A 25,418-nucleotide genomic window follows, 5' to 3' on the forward strand; every position below is an offset into this window, starting at 1 on the left:
GTGGTTAAGCACCCCTGGGTTCAATCTCTAGTATGCTCCCTCCCCGCCAGCAAAGATTCTTGGGAGTTTCTGAAGCCCTTTTAGTGGGTCTGTGGGATAAAACTGTTTTTCCACATTTTTACTGGTACATTATATATAATGGTAGGATTCATTACATATTCATACATGGACACAATACAACAACATAATTTGGCCAGTATTGTTGCCCAGTATTGTCCTTTCCCTCCCCTCCTCCTCTCCTTCTGGTACCTTTCCTCTTCTCTACTGTCTCCCTTTAACTTTCATGAGATATCTCCGCCACCATTCCTTTTCCTTTTCTCCTTTCTAGCTTTGACATGAGAGAAAACATATGAACCTTGACTTTCTGAGTTTGGAGGAATGGCATCCAGCTAATCCGCGCTCCTCAGTATTTACCCTAAAGAATTGTATTTGTCATACTGTAGCAATACAGGGATGAAACTATTTTACAATAACAGTAAGGTGATACTTTCTTTTTTCACTCCCATCATCTCATCTTTTACAGAGGTGACATGACATGTGATGTTGTCTCTGATAGCTGAGGGATGTGTGCTTCTGTATTCTTGAATTTTAAATATTTCTGACTCTCAATATCTAAGATAATTATTATCAGTAGATACAACCTAAACTCCAAAACTCTTTGGGATCCTCAATAGTTTTTCAGGGTGTTAAGGTGCTTCTTTCTGAAGAGCAGAGTAAACCCTCTTGAGTAAAGAGACAACCTACTGAGCGGGAGAAGTGATTATTTCCAAACAATACACGTGGCATGGGGTTGATATCCATCATATATAAAGAACCCCAATAACTCGGTTGCCCCAAAACAAATAACCTGATTAAAAATGGGCAATAGGGCTGGGGATGTGGCTCAAGCGGTAGCGCGCTCGCCTGTCATGCGTGTGGCCCAGGTTCGATCCTCAGCACCACATACAAACAAAGATGTTGTGTCCACCGAAAACTTAAATAAATAAATAAATAAATATTTTTAAAAAATTCTCTCTCTCTCTCTTAAAAAAAAAGGGCAATAGACCTAGGTCAATGTGACTCAAAGGAAGACATTCAGATGGCCAACAGAGATGTGAAAATATGCTGAGCAACACCAATCATATCAGAAATGCCAGGCAGCGCTACGCCTGACCCCTCTAAGAGGTCAGTTGTCAAAGAAAAAGAAAAAAAACAAATGTTGGTGAGGATGTGGAGGAAAAGGAACTCTCATACATTGCTGATGGAAATGTAAGTTGGTACAGTGATTATGAAAGACGGTATGGAGGATCTTTACGCAATTAAAGGTAGATCTCCCATATGATGCAGCTACCTCACTTCTGGGCATGTATCCAAAGGAAATTATTATGAGCACACCAAAGAGATCCTAGCATGGTCTCGTTTATTGCTGCATTATTCACAATAGCCAAGATATGGAATCAACCTAGATGCCCATGAACAGATGAATGGGTAAAGGGAATGCCATACATATGTGCAATGGAATACTATCCAGTCATAAAAGAATCCTATCATTCGTATAAAAATAGATGGGATTAGAGGACATTATGTTAAGGGAAGTGGATCAGATAGAAAAACAAGTACCACATGTTCTCCCTTGTGGATATTAAGACCAAAATTTAGGTGAATTGTTGATTTATCAGTGTTATTTCTAGAATGGATTTCATTCTAACTGTCCTAGTCAGAAGGAAAATTTACCTACTCAGTATTGCTTTGATTTCAATATGGAGAATCAAAGGAATTCTCTATGTTTCTGAAGTATAGTTACCAAAATTATCTAAAAAGGTTTAGAAAATGTGAGCTCATGTTATAGCTTGGGGGAAAGATCTATCCCACTAGATGGTTGACAGAAGCCCCCCTCTCTGTAACATGTTCCCATGCTAGAGAAAGGGGCCGCTTCTGTTTCATGGGATGGGATAGAGAGACAATATGAAGTAGATTTTCACACAATATTATTCTGCTGATATGAAATTCTGGTAGCCAAGGTGGCAGGTATGTTCTTAATCCCAATGCTGTCAAATTTAAGCCTGGAGCCCCAAGCGACGAGCAGTATTTAAGACATCATCTCTTGTTAAGTAGCAGCCACACAGTTGGCGGTAGCCAGTGAAGGATTCCCTGCCATGTAGGACTCTCCAGTTGTCTATAAATAGGACCTGTGAATGAATAAAAAGAGAAAACATCATCAGAACAAGCGTAAACCCAAAGAACCCTAAATCAGAAGAGATCATTTAAAAAACAAAGCGTTAGGTGGTTCTATGGTTATATTTTGTGCGATATTTTTATTTTTAAATTAAGCAGACTTTTGGAAGCCCAGACGGGTGTAACCCTGTAGCAGGATAAATGGAAGTTGCAAAGGCAATAGTAGGTAATAAATGGGCTCTGCACTTGAGGGGTTTGTGTTTCTTGAATAATTGTCCTCTTTTCAAAGCAAATCATGTAATTCGATTCTTTCGTTTTCTTTTCTACTTCTCACTCTATACTTTCTCAAAGGGTTAAGCTATTTTATTATGTTTTATGAAGATATTCTCCATCCAGAGGAAATAAAGATGAAAAAAAATGGAATCATGAAGGTGGAGGGACTCAGGGATCATGCAGTTAAAACCCATCGTCATTCACATAGAGTCACAGATGTCAGAGATGGGGTGGGGCCTGCTCCCAGGTCATTCAGTGAGTGAGTGGCAGGACCACAGCCAGCACCTAGGACTTTTTTTTCCCCCCTCTGTTTCCTTTGCAACAACACGACACATACTAAACAAGTACCATTATTGATTGATTTGTTTATTTTTATTTCCATTTTTTAAATTTTTTTGGTACTAGGGATTGAACCCGGGCTGCTTTACCACTGAGCTCCATCCCCAGCCCTTTTCATTTTTTTAAAGGATTTTTTTTTTACCTTTGTTTTACTTATTTTTATGTGGTGCTGAGGATTGAATTCAGTGCCTCACACATGCTAGGCAAGCACTCTACCACTGTGCTAAACCCTAGCCCACCAGTTTTTAAATTTTTGAGACAGGGTCTCACTAACTTCCTGAGGCTGGCCTTGAACTTACAGTCCTCCTGCCTCAGCCTCCAGAGTCACTGGGATTACAGGTTTGTGCCACCATGCCTGGCTTTCTTCACTGCTTCTGTGTAACAAGCTTATTTGATATCTTTAGAGTTTAGGACATACCCTCCCAGGCTTTAGTTTGACCCAAAGCTCATTCTCAGGTCTCCTCAACTCAATTGTTAGAGTCCGGTGTGCTGTATACCAACGATGAACGACATCATAAGGCACAGTATTGATGACAGCTCGGTCATAGTTGTTGTACCTAACGTGGAATTGTGAGAAAGAAAGATCTCAAACACACAATAAAGACATCTGTTGTTTATTGAACTACTTTATATAATGGTTTTCTCTGCATTCACTACTTGTTCTGCAGATGAGCTGACAATATGTCAACATTCTCTTAGATGCACAGGATTGGAGAGAGGAGCTCTTCTGCCTGCTGATCATATTTTGTTTCTCTCTGGAGAACCTGGGGATAGGGGATAGAAGTTAAGTTCCAGTTGGTTTTTCCCCATCTTAAGATATGATGTTTTATCTAAAGCATATTTCATAGAGTACGTCCTTATTGGTCAAAGCTCATGGAAGCATTGGGGAAAGATTTGAGCTTGCCCCTCGTCAAGCTGAGATAGGCATGGTAGGCTGTATTAACAAAGCTTTCTTTTCAATGACTTATAACTTCTCATGTGTCTCCCTTTGTGAGAGAGATGCCAGCTATAGTAGCTACTGGACAGTTCACCCAAAGATCTTAATTAATTCATTAAATACTAACATTTATATGAGCATGTGCTACAAGCTAGAAAGTGTGTTAGGCACTAAACACACAATGATGAACATGGCAGACATGATCCCCTTATGTTCTCTCGAGGAAGATAAACGATAAACTAGAAATAAATATATAAATAATTTCAGCTAGTTGCAGATGGTAGGAAGAAAAATTGGTGTTATATGTTTAAGCATGCCTGGGAAATCTATTTCAGATGGAGTGCTGAGTGAAGGATTTTTTGAAGTGACATTGGAGCTGGTACCTGAATGATGAGAGACCAGCAATTCAACCAGCTAAGGGAAGAACATTCCAGGCAGAGGGAATAGCAAGTACAAAGCCTTGGGGTGGAAAGGCATTTTATTGTGTTTGCAGATCAGCAAGAAGGTCACATGGCTGGTGGTGAGTAAGCAAGGGGAATAACAGTGGAGGAAGTGATACAAAGGAAATTGCCAGGGGTCAGATGATGTGTAACCATGCAGGCCACAGTAAGGACTTTGGATTTTTTGTGAGCACCATGGGAAGCCAGTGGAAAACCCTAGCTGAGATAATGGATTTCTGTTTTGGCTAAGGCAAATTAACTTTTTATTGAAGTATAATACACACACATACACACACACACACACACACACACAAACACACAAAAGCAGACAAATAATGATGAATTTCATGATGGGATCATATCTCTATCGCTACCATCCATATAAATAAGTAATTAACTAGAAGCCCATAACCTTTCCTCATGGCCCTCTCCAGTCACACTCTTTCTCCTACCCAAGGGTAACTACTATCCCAACTTCTGTTGCCAAAGATAAGTATTTGCTGTTTATGAAAAACAAAACTTTATATAAATGGAATCATCATATCTACTACACACACATTGACATCTATATGTTTCTACATGCATCTTCACACATTTCTACATATCTAGTCTTTTGTGTCTTGTTTCTTTCATTTAATATTAAAGGACAGCATTGTTCAGCAGTCGTTTATTCATCCTTGGTGCTGTATAGCATTTGATTTTGTGAGCACAGCACAATTTATTTATCCATTGTACTGTTGGTGAATATTTGAGTAATTTCCAGTTTGGAAGCACTACAAATACTACTGCTTTGAACATTCTATTCCATTGTCTTTTGGTGAACATCTATATTCACTTCTGTTTGATATAATCTTAAGAATGGAATTTCTGGGTCATAAGTATGGGTATGCTCAGCTTTAGCAGACACTGCCAAAGATGTTCTTTGCAAAGAGAAATAAACATCCAATGGTTCTCTTCTTGGGTATCAGACAGTGTTTATTGGTTTTAGTACAGAGCACAATCAAAGCCAGTATTCTTAGTTTTCTCATATGTAAAATGAGCATAGTAACACCTGCTTAGTGGATCCCATAGGGATACTATGAAAATCAAATGAAAGAATGTAACAGTGCTTCCTCCCAGGCTTGGAAGAGCTATGCCCAGAGGGAGAATAGGGTGTGGAAGCATAGTCTCCACCAGAGTCTTGATCCCCCATTTTTACTTCCAGAAGCTTCCAGTGCTGTGCTAGGTACTTCCACAAATATTTCATTCACTCCTTTTGACATTTCAGAAGGGAAGGTGTCATTAACTTCCTTTTACATGCAAGGAAACTTGAAAGTTAAATTAAATGTGCCACAGGGCTCATAAGTAGCAGAGAGGTTTTAAAATCAGGTTTCCCTAATAGTTTGACTCATTGTTTGTACCTGAGAACAGAAATCCAATGTAATTTCTGTGTACATTTTTTCCTAAAGATAACTTTTTTAATGGATCACAACTGCAATCTCTTGGCTTCAAACGGAGATATATAGTTTATGAACATTTTCATATGTAATATCTTATTGACCCTCTATGTTATATTCCTATGAGGCAAGTAGTACAGCTATTATTATCTTACTTTATAAATAAGAAAAAATAGTGACAAAGCTCTGTGATTTGCTCAAGGCCACATGGAATCTAGTATTAAACTTTTTATATTAGATGATGTTGTTTTCTAAGGCCACTAGCAGGAAGCATCCAGTAAAGTCTATTACAAACTAGCAAATAGCTGTGTAATGTTCTTTTGATTAAAATAAGACTATTCCTGGGCTTTTGCACAAAGTGATGCCATCATATTATTGTGTAACTTTTCTTTTCTTTTTCCTGTTTTGATGTGAGGCAATAGAGGCCTGGGAGTGAGGGAAAGAAAACAAAGCAATAATTTATTTGATACAAAAAGCCATCCCTCTTATTAGTTGATATATTTTCCAAGTAAAGAGAGCTCAGTGATTGAATAGAAGATGTATTTGATGGATTAGAACAAAAAGATGGCTATTTGAAGTGACCAAACAAATTGAAAAATTCTTAGTCTGAACAGGAAAAAGAAAAACATAGAGTGAGATTTACCAATATAAAGAATCTGGAATTACTAAAGAATCTATAGATGTGAAAATAATAAGAAAAATATCATGAATGAATTTATGACTACAAATTTGAAAACTTAGATAAAATGTACAAATTTCTGGAAAGAGCCACCAACTAAAGGTAAAACAAAAATCTTACTAGCTCTCTATAGATGAAGAAAGGTTAAATTTAATATCCAAAACTCTCCCCAGAAGTAAACTCCATTTTTAGAGAATTTCCCTGGTAAACTCTAACAAATATTTGAGAATTATGGTATAAACAAAAGATGATGGGCACTGTAATCAGATGGAGCACCCTTACAATTTAAGAATGCAGCATTATTGCACAAACTCTTTGGGAAACTGAATTTTGCCAGGTCAGGATGATACCAAAATGTGACAAAACTCATTATAAGAAAACTGGAGACCAATATCCCCTGGAATCTGGATGTGAAGTTATCACTTATTAAACTCAAACCAGCTATGTATACGTCAAGTTACCAATTCATTGCCTCTCAGTTCCCAATGTACCTTTCTGTATGCTCTTGATATATAAGAATCCCCCTTCCTTTATAGTAAGCACAATGTTAAGCTTTCTCTGAAGAGAGTGCCGCAAGGATGCTGAAAGAGGAAGACCTTTTCCTGCTGTTTCTGGCCCTGGCTGGGTTCTGTACTGTGAGTGTGAAGACGTCTGGTAGAGGCAACTTCAGCCTCTCAGTCAGAATTTGGTCCCTCTGCCACTTTGTAGCTTCAGTGTGGTGATAACCTTTCCATAGGCCTCTTGACATGATAAACCAGAGCCCACATCATATCCTGCATGCAGCTGCCTATCTACAACTGCTGTGTGTAACCTTACCTGCTCAGACTCTCTGGGCAAGCCCCTTCTTGACCTGCACACTAGCCTCCTACATCTGCAGTGATACACACTGAGAAGACATTCTTTCTGCAAGTTCTCACTCCTCACACCCACCTCGTGCAACCCATGTGCTCTGAAGTCTTCCTGCTCTCATGGACACCCGGACTTCCATGACGCACTCAGGCTATCAGTTGCTAATTGCCTGCCTCCCTCCCTCCGTTCCAGAGGGTGGTCTGTTGTTTGCTCAGAAACTCCAGGTCAGATTCGGCCTGGCCAAACAAGGAAACGGCTCTGCTACCAGGTGGCTGAAGCACGCCACTCATTCTTGAAGGTCTGAACCCCTTCCAAGTTTATCCAGGTTTATCCTTCCTTACCTATTTGGCCTCAGCCCTAGGGCACTATACTGATTTTCCTTTTGTGCTCACTATTTCTATTTTGCACACTCACTATTTTGCCACAGTTCCCAATTCTTTTTTTTAATATATTTTTTTTAGTTTTAGGTGGACACAATATCTTTTTTTAATTTTTATGGGGTGCTAAGAATTGAACCCAGTGCCCCTCACACATGCTAGGTGAGCACGCTACCACTTGAGCCACATCCCCAGCCCCCCCCCCCATTTTTTAAAGAGAGGGAGGGAGAGAGAGAGAAGAGAGACGGGGCTGGGATTGTGGCTCAGCGGTAGAGCGCTCACCTAGCACGGGCAGGACCCGGGTTCGATCCTCAGCACCACATAAAAATAAAGGCAATGTGTTGTGTCCATCTACACCTAAAAAACAAATAAATAAAGAGAAGAGAGAGAATTTTATTTTAATATTTATTTTTCAGTTTTCGGTGGACACAACATCTTTATTTTATTTTTATGTGGTGCTGAGGGTCGAACCCAGCGCCCCGTGTATGCCAGGCGAGCCCGTTACCGCTTGAGGCACATCCCCAGCCCCCTTTTTAAAAAATATTTATTTTTTAGTTGTAGTTTGACATAATGCGTGTATTTATTTATTTATTTATTTATTTATTTTTATGTGGTGCTGAGGATCGAACCCAGGGCCTCGCAAGTGCTAGGCGAGCGCTCTACCGCTGAGCCACAACCTCAGCACCCCCAATTCTTTATATTAATATTCCCTGTTTAAGTTACCGTGTAGTACGTATCTCCTAACTGGACTGACACCATCAATATACAACGTGTGTGTGTGTGCGCGCACATGTTGTGTGCGTGTGCGCGTGTTAATATATGCAAGTAGGGCTTATGCCAGGAGTGCAAGGTTGGTAGCTGAGTAAGATGTCCAGTGATCATCTCCCTAAAGGAGCCACAAATTTAAACAGCTGTTTATGCACCAAACTACCTTCACAAGAGCTAAGGAAGCCAGCTGAGACACCATAAAACCACAGTGCTAGGTTTAGTTATAAGAAGATGTGTCAAAGAAGGCAGGAAGGAAAGAGTTGCCTGCATCACTCCTACCCCAACTTCAAACAGTGCAACATAGGGAGAGAAGCCTCCCACTTGGAGGAGGGAGAGGGACTTAAGTCCAGATCTTAGACTTGAAACCTACTACTAGTCCTGCCAAGGTGAAACCTGGCAGAGCCCCATGATTCCTGTCCCAAGGCTAGCAGTCCCCATAAACTGAGTTGCTGGAATTGGGTTAGCCAAAGAGGCCAAGGGATTGTTTCCACTACCGCTCCTCCAGCCTTAGGCAGCAGAAAAAGTACCAAGACTCCACCTCCTGGAGAACAGGACAGAGCAACTAGCACAAGACTTTGAACTCAGTGGCTGGTCCACAGCCATGAGACCCAGCACCAGGGAGAAAACAGAGGCCTCCTATACCCAGGCCAGAGCTCTCAGATGGAGCTCTAGACCGGAACCCTGGCATCTTCGGGACAAACTCGTTTCAGCCCACATCACTGTCATCTGTGGCATGATAGTTGTTGCACCCCTTAAACAGTGCAGATCCCTGCATCTGAAAGACCCATGTTTTGGTTTGGAAGTGAGGTGTCTCCCAAAAGCTCAGGTGTGAGACAGTGCACGAAGGTTCAGAGGAGAAATGGTTGGGTTGTGAGAACCTTAACCCAACCAGTGAATTAATCCCCTGATCCGGATTAACTGAGTGGTAACTGAAGTGGTAGGGTGAGGCTGGAGGAGGCGGGAATTGAGGTATAGCTGTGGGGTATATATTTTGTATCTGGAGAGTGGACTCTCTCTCTCTCTGCTTCCTGATCACCATGTGAGCTGCTTCCCTCTCCCACTCTCTTCTGCCATGATGCCTTACCTCACCTTGAGCCCCGGGGAATGCAGCCGGCCTTCTGTCGACTAAGACCTCTGAAACCGTGAGCCCCCAAATAAACTTTTCCTCTTCTACAGTTGTTCTTGTTGGGCCCTTTAGTCACAGCAGTGAAAAAGCTGACTAAAATAACCCAAGTGTGGTCCAGCTTAGGATCAGCTTGGACATCCAAGGGACTGCCCCACCAACACTACCCCAACCTTGGGCAGCAGAGTGAGAAGCAAAACCACTTCCTCTGAAAGACAGGGCAGGAAAGGGAGCACAGGACCGTGTCTTGGAACTCAGTGCCAGGCTTGTGAAACCGACACTGAGAAGATCCTAAGAGCATCCACCCCCAGGCCACTGCCTGAAAACAGAGCCTCTGGACCCACCCCAATGCCAGCGTAGACTCAGCCCCTACTAATCAGACCTCTATTTTGGCCAACATCACCTGTGACCTGTTGCAGTGGTCTTGGGCCATGAGTATGCCACAGCAGTAGAAAGCGCATAGCAGAGTGAGTCTTGGTCCTACCCCAATGTTGGGTTGGTCTCAGCAGGTTGTGGGCTCCAGATGTTATCCAGCATTGTAGCGTTGGTGAGCATGGGACTGTCCACCCTTTCCTCCCTCAACCCCAGGAAGCACAACATGGAGAGAGTAATTGTCTGCTGGGGGAAAGAAAAGGGAGGTAGGTGCCAAGTTTTGGCATAGGAGCCTGGGGTTATTGACTTCACAGTGAGGCCCAAATCCTGGCAGAATCACATGGTACTTTAACAAAGTACAGTGAATGTGAATGAGGTATGTGAGCCTAACTTTGTCACAGGTGGATGCTAGCAAGTTCAGACTATTCTTCTCAGACACTCTGCAAGTTCATGACAGACAACAAACCAACTGTGGATTTGGGACAAACCTGGACATGGGGCACCCTGTACTGCTGAAACATTGATATCATATCAAGCATCTTTTCTGATTACAGGGCAACAAAATTAGAAACCAATAACAAGGAAGACTTTGGAAACTGTACAAACACAGAAATTAAACGACTCACTCCTGAACAACCAATGGGTCAAGGAAGGAATTAAAAAGGAAATTTTAAAATTTCTTCAAAGAAATAAAAATGGAAACACAAATACCAAAATCTATGAGATATGACAAAAGCACTACTAAGAGAGAAGTGTATTGCAGTTGACACCTACATCAAAAAATCAGAAAGGTGGTCTGGGGCTGGGGCTGGGGCTCAGTGGTGAAGCAGCCCCTTAGCACATGTGAGGCACTGGGTTCGATTCTCAGCACCACGTAAAAAATAAGTGGATAAAATAAAGGTATTGTGTCCATCTACAACTAATTTTTTTTTTTAGAAAAGCAGAAAAGACCTCATACAAATGACCTATCACACACCTCAAAGAACTAGAAAAACAAGACAAACCCAAAATTAGTAAAAGGATAGAAATAATAAAGATCAGAGCAGGAATAAATGAAATAGAGATAAAATTACAAAAGATCAACAAAATGAAGAGCTGATTCTCTGACAAGGTAAACAAAATTGGCAAGCTCTCAGCTGGACTAATTAGGGAAAAAGAAGACTCAAATAAAGTTAGAGATGAAACAGGAGAAATTAGAACTGACACCGAAGAAATACAAAGGATTTATATTAGCAAGTATTATGAACAATTATATGCCAGAAATTTGATAATCTGGAACCAATTGGTAAATTCCTGGACACACACACCTTACCAAGATTTGATCATGAATAAATAAAAAACCTGAAGAGATCAATAATGAGCATTGAGATTGAATCAATAATTTTTAAAAATCATGTATCAAAGAAAAGTACAGGCAGCAAGGGAAACAATCAACAGAGTAAAGAGACAACCTACAGAATGGAGAAAAAAATATTTGCAAACTATATACCTGACAAAGGGTTAATACCCATAATATATAAGGAACTCAAACAACTCATTAGCAAAACAGCAAGTAATGGATTAAAGAATGGGTAATAGACCTGCATGGACATTCCTCAAAGGAAGATACACAAATGGCCAACAGGTATAGGAAAGGCTTAGCACCACTAATCATCAGGGAAGTGAAAATCAAAACCACAGTGAGATACCATCTTGCTCCAGTTAGAATGGCTATTAGCAAAAAGACAAAAGGGGACAAATGCTGGTGAGGACATGCAGAGAAAGGGACTCCTGGGCTGGGGTTGTGGCTCAATGATAGAGCGCTTGTCTAGCATGTGCAAGGCCCTGGGTTCAATCCTCAGTACCACAGGGGGGAAAAAAAAAGGAACCTCTATATTACTGTTGGCTGGTGTAAATTATTTACAGCAATTATGTAGAACAATATGGAGATTCCTCTAAAAATTAAAAACAAATCTACCCTATGATCCAGCTATCCCACTTCTGGTTATATTTCCAAAGGAGATGATATTAGCATACCAAAGAGATACCTGTATGCTCTTGTCTATTGTTGAATTGCTCACAGTAGCTTAGATATGGAGTCAAGCTGGATACCAAAGAATGGATGAATGGATAAAGAAAACATGGTACATATCCACAATGGAATGCTATTCAGACACACACACACACACACACACACACACACACACACACACACACGCACACACACAAATGAAATTCTACACTTGACACAACATGGATGGAACTGCTGAAAAACATTATGTGAAACAAGCCAGCACAGAAAGACAAATACCACATGATCTCACTTATACATGGAATCTAAAAATGTTTTAACTCATAAAAGTAGGTGGGAGATGGCAATAGAAGCTTAGGGGCAGGGTTTGGAGAGACGTTGATCAAAGAATGCAAAATCTGAGTGAGACTGGAAGACGCTGAGGAGTTCTATTGTGTAACATGGGAAGTGTAGCTAACACCAATGTATTACATATTTGAAAATTGCTATGAGTGTAGATTTTACATATTCTCACCACAGGAAAATGATAACTATGGGAGGTAATGCATCTGTCAGTGAGCTCAATCTAGCCATTGTACAATGTAAACACATTTCAAAACAACACGTTGTACATGACCAATATTTACAATTTCTATTTGTCAATTTAAAAATAAAGAATTGGGAAAAAAAGATGTTTGAGTGGCCAATAAGTACATGAAAAGATGCTCAACGTCATTAGTCACCAAGAGAAATTCAAATCAATACCCCAAGAAGGTACCCCTCATAAGGGCTGAAATTGAAAGGCTGAGAACATCAAGTATTGGCAAGGACATGGAGCAGATACAATTCTCATACATTGTTGGGGACAGTGGTAACACGGTAAAGCTGCTTTGGTAAAACTTGTTGCAATTGCTTATGAAATGAAACACTTGTAGGTTCTGTAACCCACCAGTTCCACTCCCAGGTAATTAATTATCTTGAGTGAACTGAAAATATATATTCACAAAATCAGTTTTTCATGATGTTTGTTTATAGCAGTTTTTATTCATAATATCACCAGACTGGAAACAGATCAGATGTTTATTCACAAATATTCAATTTAGTTCAGAAGAGGCAATACTAATATATGATCGTGAAATGGTTAAACTGTGGTTTCCTTATGTATATGTGCAGGGTTTGACTGAGAAGGAGTGTATAGGTACTTCCTGTAGTGATATATTATTTCAAGTTTTTTTGTGGGGGGCATGGGGGATTGAACTCAGGGGCACTTGACTACTGAGCCCCATCCCCAGCCCTATTTTATATTTTATTTAGAGACAGGGTCTCACTGAGTTGATTAGCTGTAGCTGGTTTTTAAGTCAACGTCCTTGTGCTTCAGCCTCTCTAGCTCCTGGGATTATAGGTGTGTACCTCTGTGCCCAGCTGATAAATTATTTTATGTATTGATAGTAGTTTGGGTCACATAGGTTTATGCATCTTTCAGTCTTAAGTATATACTTAACATTTTAACCATCACTGCATAGAGATTTTAACTCAAAATTGTATACAAATATTGAACTCTAATTGATATAAATGTTAAAGTATCTTAGGGGTATATGTACTCATATGTGCAACATACTTTAAGATGCATTAATGTGATTAACATTGATGAATAGACGAATGGCTAAATGGAGAGACAGTTGATAAAATTAGCATAGTAATATCTTGATTGTGGGATGTAAGTGGTAGGTATATGGTTTTTCACTATTAAATGTTTTTAACCTTTCTGTAAGTTTGAAAATATTAATAATGTTGTAAAAAACTATTGAGAACTACTCACTGTTTTACTCAGTGTGTACACAAGAAATGATTGAGGGAGAATTTCCTAGAGGTATTTAAGATAAAAAATGAATTATTATCAATATAGCTCCTTCTGTAATCCAGGACAAAAGGCAGGGGAAACAACTTTTTTTTAAAAAATTTTTCTGGTGTTATTATTGCAATTAGAAACTGATGAATACAGGATAAGCATGCCATTGAAAAGACATACTTTATATATAACCAGAGATATGAAAATATGTGCTGTATATGTGTAATAAGAAAAAAATATTATTTAATTATTTGATTTGAATTACGTTATTTGAATAAACAAAACATTTCACATAAGTTTTTCTGATGACCAAGTCTGTACTCTTTGTCATGTGTATCAAGTTTTGTAGTTATCTCCACACTGCCTCTGTAGTCTAAGAATTTTTTTTCACCACTAGAGATTAAATCCAAGGCTTTGCACATAGTAGGAAAGCATTCTACCACTGAGTTTGTCCCCAGACCTTGCCTTTGCACTCTATACATTCTTTATTATTGGATATACCATATATTTGCTTACTTATTAATTATCTGCTATAAGAATTAGAAGTTTATGAGGGCCACAGTTTTTGTGTGTTTTGATCACAGTTGCATGTCTGGGGTTAAGAATTGTGCCTGTGTCTTGGTAGATGCTCAAGAAATATTTGTTGAGTAAAGTGAATTAATGCACAATAGAAGTTAGCTTGTAATACGTAAGATAAGAAGGGCAATTCAAATGTATAACAGAATAAGAAAAACCTTTGTTGTAAGATGGAAAATAATTGGCTACAGAAACCTATACACAGGGAAGAATACATGTGTAAAACCTGACTTGTATGGCATGATGTTAAAAGAGTAAAAAAGCATCAGATGATGTAGAACGCTATAAGTCATGAGGATGACCCTGGTATTTCTCTGAAAGATACTGAGGAGAAATAGCAGAACTTAACACAGGAATGAAAAGATAAGTGTTATATTTTAGAAAAATTGTTTTAGTTATAGATCAAATAATTAATAGAAGGCAACTCATGTGGAAGCAAGGAGACCAGTCAAGACTTTAGCAGTGGTATAGAAGAGTGATAACAGTGGCCCCACAAGAAAACATGGCATTGTGGATACAAAACAGTGGATGTTTGAGAAAAAAATAGGAGGCAGAGTTGATGATGGTTGTATACTGTGAAGGAGAGGGAAAAACTAAAGGTGACTTTTGTCTTCTGGTTTATGCAGCTTGGTGGATGGTGGTGCCATTTAATGAAATGTGTGAAATAAGTGGAAGGGAAGGATTAAAATGAATGGAGATGATGAGTTCGGTTTTGAATATGACATATTTATGATTCTACAAGATACCTAAGTGGTGATATCCAGAAGACAATTGGATACTTTGGTTAGGATCTTTCATAAATCTGGGCTAGAGACAAAAATGTTGTCATCGTGGCTTTGGGTACCCTATCTGCATGGTTACTGAGGTCAATTAAATGAGTGGGATACTTTTTATTTCAATAGATATTTTCATTTTTAAAATTCAGCCTTTAATACCTGCCCCTTCCCAAAATGCTGTTGGCTTTTTTATTATTACATGGGAATTATAACAAGAATATAAATTGTTGTATAATGAAAAGCTATAGAAGAATGATATTAAAATATGGCAGATAGAAAGAATTTAGGAATTATCATTACATTGTAACATTGATATTTGGTAAATATATTACACTGGAGAATAGTTATTTGGTACTCACCTGATCAAATAAAGTTCTTTATTCCATGGGTAGATATTTAAGACAGGCCCAACTCCAATCATGTGGTTGTGGCATTCTCCAACATTTTCAATATATTCATGCTTCAATGGCACTTTGCTGAGGAGTTCAAATTGCTCAGGTGCCTTTTGAAGTACCTGTTCTGCTGCATAGAATCCATCTACTAACAGTGTCCTGCCACCTGTTCCTTCATGCTTAAGACAGTGAAATACTTGAATGCTAAGGAGAGAAAAGAAAATTCTTCTATTCAGTGGGATAGAAGAGAACACATCAAAATTCTAGAACATTATATAAGAAATGATAACTGAGCCCATTTGTGTCATTTTCTTTTCCTGAAGAAAGAAATCAGAATTCCTAGTTGTTTTTTCATCACATCCAGTTGTACTTTTTTGTAATATTAATCATTAATGAGTTGTGAAACAATGTTGCTACAGATTTCTTTTAAATATATCTAACATATATTGAAGCCTCTATATATCTTGATATATTGATAACAATACAAGCATGAGTAATACACTATACTAAAGTTGTATATGATAAAATACAAGACCCATCAAAAATAATTATTTACTTTAGTGGAGTATTGTACAATGAAATGTTTGAAAGGAGTAAATGGATGAGTTTGCTTAGGCTTAAAAATGAGGAAGAATTATACGGAATAAGATTGAAGTAAAGAGAGCATTCCAGATAAAGAGAAAGCATGAACAAAGATATTGATGTAAAGTAACAAAGTATATTCAACAAAGATAGTAAGAAGCTCCTATTGGCAAACAGAGAAACAGAGTGATTTTAAGCTATGAAATTCTATGGTCATATCAACATTTTAAAAAGACTATTATGGGGCTAGGGTTGTGGCTCAGTGGTACAGTACTTGCCTCCCATGTGTGAGGCACTGGGTTCAATCCTCAGCACCACATAGAAATAGATAAATAAAATAAAGTTATCATGTCAATTTACAACTAAAAATATTTTTAAAAGACCATTATGATGATGGTATGAAAAATGGACTGGCAGGAAGCAGATGACAAAAACTTGGAAAACATTTGGAGGATGAAGGACAACCAAGAATACAGAATGACTCCTAGTTTATCACTTGTGCAGCTTTCAAGATCATAATGGTATTTACTAAGACAGAGAGTGCAAGCAGATGTACAATTGCATGATAATGAGGAGGTATGAAGGGTTGAAGAAGTTCGGTTGAACATTTAACAGGGAAAGGGAAAGTGACTATTACACTAAGTAGAATTTTCAAATTAATGAGGGGAAATAAAATCAATGATAATTAAATAGGTAAAAATAAGAAAAAGTAAACTGCAAAGCAAAATAAGAAAAATGGAGAGAATAAAATAAAGTGAAAATGAACAGAAGTACAATTAAAATAAGAAATATCAGTTCTTGCCATGTTGAACGTTCTGTGAAACATATAGGTCAGGAATATTTAGTATCCAGTTAAAGGCGAGAGTAGAGGTAAACAGAGGTAGACTGTGTAGTCTGTAGGTGACAAAGGCAAGAAGATGAAAGAAGTCATTTGGAGAGATCATTTCAAGTAAGAAAAAAGGGACAAAGAGAAATCCTTGAAGAACAATAATATTTAGGGTATGAATACTGGAAAATCAGCCAGCAAAGGAGGCTGAGGAAAAATGGTCAGATACACATGAGGAAGACCAGAAAAGCAGGGATATTTAAGAAGAGAAGATATCAGGAAGAAGTCAGTAGGTATGGAAAGGCTATGATTGAAGAAAGAGAAATTCTCAAGGATGCTGGAGAGAGTGATATCCAGAGCAAAGATAAGCTTTAGAAAGGACAAGGCATGTAACAATGCAAATGATAAAGATGATAACAATATGACTAAAATGATAATGATAATAGCAAATTTATTTATTGAAGAATTTTATTGGAATGAGATTGAAGTGAGGAGAGAGCATTCAAGACAGAGACAAAGCATGACCAAAGATACTGATTATTGATTGATTGATTGATTGATAATAGCTAATTAATCTATTGAACACTTAACATGTTGACAAGTATGCTAAATGCTTTAAATTAATTATAAAATATAATCTCTTAGCAATACTAATGGATAAGTTTTATTACTGAAACATAGAGATATTAACTTACTTATGTACAATCACAAAGCTAATGATACATATTTAAGCTGGTATGCAAACCCAGGTTTGGTCAGTACCATAGCCTTACCTCTTATCCACCATTACTACATTGCTAATTTACTTCATCTTTGCTGATAATTGAAAAAGGTAAAATTAAAGGCACAAACAATTGCTTATTACTGGTGTTAGTCATAGAGGGAAGAGTTAGTCGGTATTAGAATCTCAATCCCTGCCTAACTGCTTCTCATTCCAACTCCTCTTTCTTCCTTATACATCTCCTAGAATGAAGATGCAGGGCTGTTGGTCTCTTGATATATTTATAACAATGATCAGAATGTCTAAAAGATGATTTATTCTTCTTTCCCTGAACCAAACATTTTCAACTTTCAAACCCTTAAAGCAAATCAATGTAACCATAATCAGTTGAATAGTATCACCCTCTCATGCTATCATTATAAAGTCACATGTATACTCACTTTACAAATACCTTTGTGTCTCAGGTTCATCTAATGCAGAAGCAAGATAAATAATATCAAAATAACAAACCACAGAGTTGACTCTAGTAAGTAGCAAATGGTAGGAAAGTTAAGTATGCTATTTATCATCTTTGTCTCAATAGCTACTGATTTGATGTGGAAAAACTGTTAGCCATTCATCCTCTCCGACTTGTAAATCAGGTTCAAATTCTTATTGCTTCCTAAACTCTTGATTAAGATCAAGTGCAGATTCAAATTCTTCTTAATACTATCCTCAAAACATCACTGTTTACAGGACTGATCCCTTGTAACATGATTTGAATTCAAGAGAATTGTACAAATTACAAAACTAATGGTTAGCCAATACTTTTTTGATAATTTATAATTATTTTGACTAAAAATATAAATTTAACAAAATTAGGACTCTATTTGTGTGATAAGGTAGAATTGCAATCTCTAAAATTTTATTCCTATGAGTCTAAAGAAGACTAAGCTAGTGTATTTCAAAATGATTATTTCCATGGAAAGAGAAAGAAAGCTATGCAAATTCGAGGCAGTAGATGTGATGGTGGTTAAAATAGAATAGAAAATGATTAAGAAATTACTTAAGACCATCAGATATCAAAGATCCTACTGTGTAAGAATTAAATACACCTACCCACAGGGCTCTTGAAAATAGGTAGTGTCAGTGTGCCGATCCAGAGCTAGCTTGGTGTATGCAGTGTCACCTCTCGAGAAGTCTGAAGTGAAATACCACATCCTCCCATAGATGGTTTCTCTGTGAAATGAAATAAAAGAAGACTTATTAGCTATTTGAAATTTTTCTATTTGTCTTTAAAACTGTTTCCAATACTTTACTCACAAATAATAATATGATTTTTGGTTCAAAATTGCCATCCATGAGGTGAGATTGACAGTTAAATACATCACCAGTCTTGACAATTCTGTCACTGATTTATATTCTAGGAAGTTGAAGGAGAAACTGTGGAAGTATAATGTACTCTGAAAGCTTAGAGAGTCATCCACTTTGTTTATCTGCCTACTTTTAATAGCCTTCATATTCAAGGTTATTCCCTGTGCTTACCTTCCTTTCATAGAAAAAGAAGATGTAGCTGCTTCTAGAAGTGATTTATTTAAGTTAATTTTTATAAATGTTGTGTTTTATTAATATTCTTAGTTTTCAATAATAGTGTTAATTTTCTAATATCTTGGATAATTCAGTTTTCAAGGTTGACTGAAGAGTTTCCATATTCTTCATATGATGTAGAAGTGATCTTTTGATCATGGAGGAATAAGGAAAAAAAGGATAATTTGTTATCAGTATTTAGTGAGACATGCTATATTGTTTGTGTTGTATTTCTCTCTGAGGGATGTATCACAGATTTTGATTTTTGTAATTATTTTCTTAGTAGGCTCAGATATGAATAAAGGTCACTTTAATTCTTCAGCACTCAGAGTTCATCATTATCTAAACTCTCCAAGTCTCATCAGGAAATGTTTTTCCTTTTGATTATAAAAGTTCTAAAGCCTTCTCAATTTACTGCTTACCTGAATAGTTTCTTTTACTCGAAAGTTCTCAAACTGTTTCCAAATGAATAGCTCATAAATGCTATTGATTTATGTTCTACTAGCATAAGGCAAATGATCCAGCATTATTTACTACGCAATGAACTACATCTGGGTCTTATCAAATAAAAGAGGAGTATTAATTATAATGAAGTAGGTTTATATCACATTTAATACTATGTAAGATCATTCTCTATGTCAGGTAGAAATGTAGAAGGGAAATGAAAAGATCACTGTATTTAGGATCAGGAAACCTGAGGTATTTAAACCCTAGCTTTATTGCTTAGTATCAGAGCAATCCCAGGCGAGTCAATATATCTTAGCATCAGGTGCCTCAACAGTAGAGAAGAAGATAAAGCATGCAATTATAAAAATTACTATTGGGCTGGGGCTGTAGTTCAGTGGTAGAGCGCCCGCCTCGCACGTGTGAGGCACTGGGTTCGATCCTCAGCACCACATAAAAATAAAAGATATTGTGTCCAACTACAACTAAAAATATATTAAAAAAAAAGAATTACTGGGCTGAGGATGTGGCTCAAGCAGTAACGCAATTGCTTGGCATGCGCGGGGCGCTGGGTTCAATCCTCAGCACCACATAAAAATAAAATAAAGATGTTGTGTCCACCGAAAACTGAAAAATAAATATTAAAAAATTCTCTCTCTCTCTTTAAAAAAAAAGAATTACTAAAATAATAGATGTTATTATTGTGCTGGTTAAATGCTATATAGTGTTTTAACAATCAATCTCTAAATCAAGCCCTAGGAATCACAGAAGGTCAAAACTGGATTATCTTGTGATACCATGTTGCTCAAACTGATTTTGAACAGAAGTTAAAACAGAGGATGGTGGGGGACATGAGAGGGTATTTATGTGTTTTGGAATGAATTTGCCTATGGTCATATAAGTACTTGATGGTAGAACTTAAACTACTAGCAAGTTCTTTTTATTCACATTTTTCTTTCTAGTGTACAATGATAACTATCACTTTGAGGACTAGAGGGCAAGAAACTATTCCAGTGATTTGAAAGTCTTCATTATATTTACCACATAAGTGTCTTTAGAGATTAGATATCTAGTCCTTAAGTAAATCACTGCAAGTGGGAGTCCCCTTATTCAGGACACAAAATATTCTGGACTCAAAACAAGGGTGACCAGACCATTTATATTTTTATTAGTGTTCATACTCTGGAAATTAATTATTGTGGATTTCAGGAAACTAATAAATTACCTGATTAAGCTGATCCTTTCTGCCAACTTCTCTGTGTGTTCTTGAGTGGCAGGAACATTTTCTACAAATGCAATTCCATAGAGCAGAAAGTTTTGTAGAAAGTTCTTCAGTCCCTCATTGGTTTCTAAGAAACTCTGGAAATCTATAGATGGAACATGGGCTTGCTGGTAGATTTCAGCATTCCATAATATTCTAGGCTGGATAACCTTTTGTTTCTGTCCTTCATAGCTATTTTTCATTAGCCAATCCAATTCGTATCTAGTCACATGACCATCTGGCCCTTTTAGGGAAAAAAGACATTACAATAATAGTTTTAAATACTGCCAATAATTTACTAGTTAATGATATTAATTCTTTTTTATGGTGCTGGGGATTGAACCCAGATCCTTGTGCATGGCAAGCACTCTATCAAGGGTATTGAATCCAGGGCCTTGTGCATGGCAAGCAGTCTACCAACTGAGCTATATCTCTTAGCGCAGGATGTTAATTTTTAGCAACCAATTACCTAGTATTGCACTGTTTATCAAACCAAAGTAAAATGAGCAGCTATAATGTGTTTCAGATAGAAATATTTTGGGGTGGAGTAGTATGCATGAATACATTAATGAATAAACAAATAGACCTTCCCAGAAGGCAAATAAGTTTATGGAATTCTAGCTACATAGTAAAGGACCTTTGGAACATTTATTAAGTCATCAAAGAATGATAATCCCAGTAGGTTGTTAGTCTACTCTGCACTGTCTCCCCTTGTTCCCAATCTCCATTTCCCACCTTACAAACTCAGAATATTTGAGGTAGATGGGACTAATCTTTATTTTACAGATGGTGAAAAGGTCATTTAGTGTTGAGTATCCTTTATCTGAAATACCTGGGGACCAGAAGTGTTTCTGATTTGGAATTCTTGTTTTTTCTTTTTTCTTTTTATTTTTTTTAGTTTTATTGATTTTATTTTTTAAATACATGACAGCAGAATGCATTACAATTCTTATTACACATATAGAGCATATTTTTTCATATCTTTGTATATAAAGTATGTTCATGCTAATTCATACCTTTATACATGTACTCATGTACTTTTTTTTTTTGCATTACAATTCTTTTTTTAAAATTTTCTTAGATGTTGATGGACCTTTGTTTTATTTATTTATTTATATGCGGTGCTGAGAATTGAACCCAGTGCCTCACACATGCTAGGCAAGCGCTTTACCACTGAGCCACAACCCCAGCCCCGCATTACAATTCTTATTACATATATATACCACAATTTTTCATATCTCTGTTTGTATATAAAGTATGTTGACACCCAATTTGAGTCTTCATACATGTGCTTTGATTTCTGTAGTTTTATTTAAGGAAGTGATTCTTCCTGCTTTATTCCATGTTCATGGATTGGAATAAATAATTTTGTTAAAATGTCTATATTATGTGAAACAATATACATATTAAATGCAATCCCTATCAAAATACCAATGACATTCTTTACAAAAATAGAAAAAAAGATCCAGAACTCTGCCTGAAACTTTGCATACAATATTTAGGACACAAGACTGAGATGTGCTCTCCAAAGAGGTTGGGTAGCCCTAACTTTTTGGCCTTGCTGGTTGAAGTACCTCTGGTATCTCTTTTAGCCTGGCTGTCTCCACAGTTAGCAGCTTTTCTTGGTTGACAGTCCACACAGTTGGCATCTCTTAATTACTGGGGTCTCCATTCCAGCTTTGTCCTCACTTTCACAGCTCATGCATGGTCCTCTGAGGGGCAACCTACAGGGACTCTGATCCTGCTGCACTGTGTCTGGCCTCCCAGGCTTTCTTTTGAAATCTTGGTGGAAACCTCCATGATACCTTAACTCTATAGCATCTTACATTCCTGCAGAACCAGCACCACATGGATGACATGTTGTCTACTGCAAGTTTGCACAATACCAGGACCCCTGGAATCCTGGCTGCAATGACTTCTAAGTACCTTTGTGGATCAGAATGGTAAAAGAACTTCCTAAGTCCCACTGTGAAACCAGATGTGCCCTGATGTCTTCTCAAAGGGATTTTCTCTTTTGTACACTGGAGCTTATAGTAGGTGTGATTTTGAAAATTTGTGAGATGCCCTCAAGGCATCTTTTCTATTATCTCTGTCCAAAGTACTCTGTATCAATTTAAGATCTGTAATCTCTTTAACAAGGACACTTTCCTGGGTCCATTTTATAAATATTTTATGGTCTAACTGCAAGTTTTTAAAATCCTTTAGCTCTGTTTTCTCTCCAAATTCTCACAGTAAACCTGGCTAAAAGCTATCAACAATATCCAAACCATCCATACCACTGATCAAATAATGCATTGCCTTGAAATTATTTTCACTGGATTAATTAGTCCATTACCTTTAAATTCAACCTCACATAAAGTCTGAGGATATGGAAAAATGTAGCCAAGTTCCTTCCCAGAAGATAACACAAATGGCCTATAGTCCAATTTCCAACAGAATCTTCACTTCCCTCTGAAACCTCATAAGCATAGCCCACATTCCTATTGCCATTCTGGTCTTCTGAGCTCCCAGCAGAATCACTGATTAAGCTCTGCTTATACCATTCTAAAGATTTTCTAACTTGCACCTCTAAACTTCAAAATTCCTCCTACAAACCAGCTCCAAAGACTTTTGAACCACATGGTTAGGTTAGTCACAGCAGCAGCACCACTCCAAGTACTGGTACCAATTTCTGTGTAGTCAACTTTTGTTGCTGTGACCGTAAGACCTGACAAGAAAAGTTAGAGGAGCAAAAGTTTATTCAGAGCTAGGGTTGCAGAGGTCTCAGTCTATAAATGGCTAATTCCATTGCTCTGGGCCCAAAGTGAAGCAGTACAACATGGGATAAGTCCCCATCAAAGAAAAAATTTTCAGCTCATGGTGAGGTCAGGTAGTAGAAAGAGAGGTGGGAAGGGGACACAGGAAAGATGCACCCTTCCACCTCCTCTAGCTGTAGCCCATCTGCCTGAAGTTGTTACCACCTAGTCGGTTCATTCAAACTAGGACAGACTAAGGTTATAGCTCTCATAATCCAATCATTTTAGCTCCAAATATTCCTTCATTAACACAGGAGCTTTTGAGGAACACCTCACATCCAAACTAGAACAGGCATCACATTAAAAAGCTTCTGCACAGCAAAGGAAACAAGATCATGAATAGAGAGCCTAATGAATGGGTGAAAACCTTTGACAGCTGCTCTTCTGACAGGGATTAATATCAAGATCATATAAAGAACTTAAAATTTAATTCCACAAGATAAATGAACAAATCAATAAATAGGAAAATAAACTAAAAAGACATTTCTCAAAAGAAAAAATACAAATGGCCAACAAATATATTTAAAAGTGTTCAACATCCTTAACAATCAGGGCAATGCAAATAAAAACCACACTACAGTGAAATTACAATTTCATCTCACCCAAGTTAGAATGGCAGTCATCAAGAATACAAATAACAAATGCTGGTGAGGATGTGGAGGAAAAGGTACACTTATAAACTGTTGGTGAGACTACAAATCATTTTGAAAGTCAGTATGGGGATTCGCCAAAAGACGAGGAATGGAACCACCACATGACCCAGCTATCCCAGTCCAAAAAAACTAAAATCAGCATACTATAGTGATACATGCATACCAATGTTTATAGCAGCACAGTTCAGTTGCCAACTTATGGAATCAGCCCGTATGTCCATATACAGACAAATGAATAAAGAAATTGTGGTGTGTATATACACAATGGAGTTTTACTCAGCTACAAAAAAGAATGAAATGATATCATTTGCTGGTAAATAGATGGAACTGGAGAACATTGTTTAAAGTGAAATAAACCAGACTCAGAAAGTCAAGGGTCAAATGTTTTCTCTCATATTGGAGGCCAGAGGGAGAGAAGGGTGAAAGGAATATAAAGGGGGATCTCAAGAACATAGAAGGAAGACCAACAGAGTAGAAGAAGATCAAGAAGGAGGGTGGAGTGGAGGGAAAGGGAAGATACTGGGAAATGAGACTGATCAAATTATGTTATATACATATAATATGTCAAAATGAATCCCACTATTATGTATAATTATAATACAACAATAAAAATAATTATTTTTAAAAAGAATATTCCAAGGAGGTTTCCTCACCACTTACAAGTGAAAAAGAGTGTGGTCTCTTCCTGACGAATGATCTTTGGCTTGATACATAAATCCACACTGGCAGTGTCCAGGCTGCGCTGGTGAGTCTTAGAGTTGTAGCAAGATGCTGAGCGGCAGTGGTCTCGAAGCCAGACATAATCAAAGCGCATCACAGTGTCAGCATATTGCAATTCTAAGAAAAAGATCACATTTATCAGAAGTATTTATTTAGGGAAGCTAAACAAAATCAGTAGCTAAAAACCTTCCTTCGAAAAGACTTCTCCAAAGAAACAAATGAGTAATAAGGAGGAGATTAACTCCTTGCCAAGTTATTAAAATATACTACAGAATTTCCATAATTAACATAGTGTTATGTTGGTATAGAAATAGGTAAAACAATGGAAGAATACAAAAAGCCCAGAAATATGGCCAAATATGTAGAGGGTATAAAAGAGATACTTGAACAAGTTTAGCAACGTTTCTGTTAGTTTGAAGTAATACCAAGGTTAAAATTTCAAAAAATCAAAGACTTTACTATGTACCAATTTGCTCAATTAAAAAGTAAATAAAAATGAAATCAAGTTTATAAAAGAAAT

At 37.5% G+C, this 25,418-nt stretch overlaps 1 protein-coding gene across 4 annotated transcripts in view; it reads right to left on the bottom strand.

Annotated features, from left to right (window-relative positions):
* Positions 1–1,382: 1,382 nt before the first annotated feature.
* The window catches only part of TMLHE (trimethyllysine hydroxylase, epsilon), an 81,445-nt gene continuing 57,409 nt past the window's right edge, over positions 1,383–25,418 (bottom strand). For 2 of the 4 annotated variants that reach the window (XM_081278412.1, XM_081278411.1), the window contains 6 exons: positions 24,839–25,015; positions 20,695–20,974; positions 18,558–18,677; positions 15,298–15,534; positions 3,185–3,323; positions 1,383–2,168 (listed from right to left, as the gene is read on the bottom strand). In XM_081278412.1, the coding sequence (XP_081134538.1) occupies positions 2,037–2,168; positions 3,185–3,323; positions 15,298–15,534; positions 18,558–18,677; positions 20,695–20,974; positions 24,839–25,015 (1,085 nt within the window). In that variant the 3' untranslated portion in view covers positions 1,383–2,036. Of the gene's footprint in view, positions 2,169–3,184; positions 3,324–3,368; positions 3,531–15,297; positions 15,535–18,557; positions 18,678–20,694; positions 20,975–24,838; positions 25,016–25,418 lie in introns of those variants that run through there. The other 2 variants (XM_081278414.1, XM_081278413.1) reach the window with 2 other exon arrangements.

Source organism: Spermophilus citellus (genome assembly GCF_964194105.1).
Source record: "Spermophilus citellus genome assembly, chromosome: X".
In the NCBI taxonomy this organism is placed as follows: Eukaryota; Metazoa; Chordata; class Mammalia; order Rodentia; family Sciuridae; genus Spermophilus; species Spermophilus citellus.